The sequence below is a fragment of the Phyllostomus hastatus genome, unplaced genomic scaffold (assembly GCF_019186645.2).
Source record: "Phyllostomus hastatus isolate PE091 unplaced genomic scaffold, TTU_PhHast_1.1 phas_contig_17, whole genome shotgun sequence".
Taxonomy (NCBI): Eukaryota; Metazoa; Chordata; class Mammalia; order Chiroptera; family Phyllostomidae; genus Phyllostomus; species Phyllostomus hastatus.
The window spans coordinates 45,316,711-45,320,204 of NW_025333664.1; the positions used below are offsets into that span (position 1 = coordinate 45,316,711).

The 3,494-nt window shown below is 37.9% G+C and overlaps 1 protein-coding gene across 1 annotated transcript; it reads right to left on the bottom strand.

Annotated features, from left to right (window-relative positions):
- Positions 1-1,929: 1,929 nt before the first annotated feature.
- Positions 1,930-2,383, bottom strand: LOC123815281 (protein mago nashi homolog). Its single transcript, XM_045833536.1, has one exon. It carries the CDS (start codon positions 2,381-2,383, stop codon positions 2,024-2,026), a length of 360 nt encoding a protein of 119 aa, XP_045689492.1. The 3' UTR covers positions 1,930-2,023.
- Between the last annotated feature and the right edge of the window lie 1,111 nt (positions 2,384-3,494).

Below are 3,494 nucleotides of genomic sequence, written 5' to 3' on the forward strand. Positions count from 1 at the left end.
TCTTTTTTCATTTTACAGGGAGAGAAAAGGAGGAAGGGAGGAAGAGTGAGGGGACATCGATTTGTTTTTTCACTCATTTGCTTGATTCTCATTGGTTGATTCTCATTTGTGACCTAACCAGCCCCCAAACCCTGGCATACCTGGACAATGTTCTAACCTACTGAGCTACCCGAGAAGAGCTCTCTCTCATCTCATATGAGCCCAAGAAGAAATGTTGATTTGCCAGTCTGCTCAGCATTTTACTTGTTGTTAGGATGGAGTGGTGACTTATGAATTTCCAGGATGTTTTTCAGAACTGTTAAAAAATATTAGCAATTAATTTGTAAACTTCCATACATTTTTTTGGCTTAATCCCTTCACATTTTTCAGCCCGAAACCCCTAACCCCTTTCCTCTGACAGCTATGAGTTTGTTTCTCTTTTGTTTATTTTGTTCATTAGATTTCACATATAAGTGAGATAGTATAGTATTTGTCTTTCTCTAGCTGCCTTATTTGACTTAGCATAACATTCCTCAGGTCCACCCATGTTGTAGCAAGCAGAAGGTAAAATTTTCCTCTTTTTTTTTTTTAACAGCTGAGTAGTATTCAGTTGTGTAAATGTACCATAGTTGTTTTACCCAGTCATCTACTGATGGGCACTTGGGTTGCTTCCAAATCTTGGCTATTGTAATAATGCTGCAATGAACATAGGTATGCATGTAGTCTTTTGAATTAGTGTTTTGAGTTTCTTTGGATACATACTCAGAAGTGAAATAGCTGGGTCATAAGTCAGTTCCATTTTTAATATCTGGGGTTAACTCCATACTGCTTTCCACAGTGGCTGTACCAATCTGCATTCCCACCAACAGTGCATGAGGGTTCCCTTTCTTCACATTCTTTCTTTTTTTTTAAAGATTTTATTTATTTAGCCCTGGCTGGTGTAGCTCAGTGGATTGAGCGTGGGCTGTGAACCAAAGTGTCACAGGTTCGATTCCCAGTCAGGGTACATACCTAGGTTGCAGCCCATGACCCTGAGCAACCACACATTGATGTTTCTCTCTCTCTCTCTTTCTCCCTCCCTTCCCTCTCTAAAAATAAATAAATAAAATCTTTTAAAAAAAGAAAAAAAGATTTTATTTATTTAGTTTTCAGACAGAGGGGAAGGGAGAGAAGAGAGAGAGAGAGACATCAATTTGAGGTTACCTCTTGCATGCTCCCCACTGGGGACCTGGTCCACAACCCAGGCATGTGCCCTAACTGGGAATCAAACCGGCGACCCTTTGGTTTGCAGGCCAGTGCTCAATCCACTGAGCCACACCAGCCAGTGTTGGCTTCTTCACATTCCTGCCAACAGTTGCTGTTGATTTATTGAAGATAGCCATTCTGACAGGTGTGAGGTGATATTTCGTTGTGATTTTAATTTGCATTTCTCTGATGATTAATGACCTTGAGCATCTTTTCATGTGTTTGTTAGCCATCCCTATGTCCTCTTTGGATAGGTGTCTATTCATGTCCTTTGCATATTTTTAAATTGGATTTTGTTTTAGCGTTGAGTTTTGTTAAGTTCTTTATAGATTTTGGATATTAACTCTTTAACAGATGTATCAGCAAATATATTCTCCCATTTGGCGTGTTGTGTTTTCATGTAGCTGATGGTTTCCTTTGCTATGTAAAAACTTTTTGGTTTGATGTAGTTCCATTAGTCTATTTTTTTATGGTCTCCCTTGCCCAGGAGATATATCAGAAAAAAGTATTGCTGTGAGAAATGTCTGAGATTTTACTTCCTATGTTTTCTTCTATGATTTTTTTAGGTTTTTTAATTGCTTTTTGTTACATATTTATTAGAGACATCATTTATAGTTTATAAAAAATATTGGCTTCATATACTCAAAAAATGTCCTGACAATGGTAATGAAAAAAAACAGCTCCACCCACCCCCCTTGGGTCCACACCAGCATTCAACCTAGATTGGTTTAATCTTGAAGTGTAATCCAATAAGACTGAAGACCAAACACTTCAGGTCCTGGACAAGATAATAAAATACTCATAAGCCTTCTGGGTCCTTGGATTGATTGACATCAACAAGGGAACCAATTTTTGATGTTGTGAAAGAAATGTGTTCATCTCCAATGACAATTTCAAGCTCCTGCTGGCCCACTCGGTCAGGAGGAGGCCACAAAGCGTCATCCTCTTTGGTAATTTCACTGTCATCAATTATTCTCTTCAGTTCCTCCATCACACTTTTATGTACGTAAGCCTCTTTTCTGATCATGACATCATTTTTATAATTGCTGTTGTTGGCATATCGCAATTTCCCATCTGGTCGGAACTCAACTTCCAGGAATTCGTGGCCGAACTTGCCGTTGTGACCCACGTAGTAAGGCAAATAAAAGTCACTCTCCATGGCTCGCGAAGGGCCACCGAGACCGAACTTTAGTAGCAAACTGTATCGCCGCCATACGCGCCTGATTTTTAAGGTTTTGAGTTTGACATTTAATTCTTTAATCCATTTTGTGTGTATTGTGTATAGTGCAAGGAGGTGGACTATACTTTTTTGCACTTATCTGTTTAATTTTCCCAACACCATTTTTTAATAGACTATGTGTCATGATTCCATTGTATGTTCTTGCCTCCTTTCCCAGATATTAATTGACCATAAAGGCATGGGTTTATTTCTGGGCCCTCTATTCTGTTCCTTTGATCTATATGTCTGTTTTCATACCAGTACCATGCTGTTTGGATTATTATGGCCTTGTACTATATTTTGATATTATGTAGTGTGATTCCTCCATCCTTTTTTCTCAATATTACTGCAGCTATTCAGGTTCTTTTCTGGTTTCACATACATTTGGGTGATATTTATTCTAGTTCTATGAAATACAACATTGGTGTTTTGATAGAAATTGCCTAGAATCTATAGATTGCTTTGGGTAGTATGGACATTTAAAGGATGCTATTTCTTCCCGTCCATAAATATGGCATATGCTTTCGGTTATTTGGATCTTTTTCAGTTACTCGGTGACTTATAGTTTTCTGAGTGCAAGAGTTTTAGATTCTTGGTTAAATTTATTCCAAGGCATTTTTTGAAGCATTGTAAATGGAATTGTTTGCTTCATTTCCTCTTCTGATAGTTCATTATTGGTGTATACAAAGGCAACTAATTTCTGGGTATTTACTTTGTACCCTGCTACTTTACTGAATTTATTTATCAGCCCTAGTAGTTTTCTGGTGGAGACTTTAGGGTTCTATATATACAGTATCATGTCTTCTACAAATAAAATGTTCCATGTGCACTTGAAAGAATGTATATTCTGCTGCCTTGGGATAAAATGGTCTGAAAATGTCGATTAAATCCATCTGCTGTAGTGTGTCATTTAAGGCTGCTGCTTCCTTGTTGATTCTCTGTCTGGAAGATTTATCCATTGATGTCACTGGGCTTTTAAAGTCCCCTACTCTGACAGTATTACTGTCAGTCTCTTCCTTTACATCCATCTATATTTGCTTTGTATATCTAG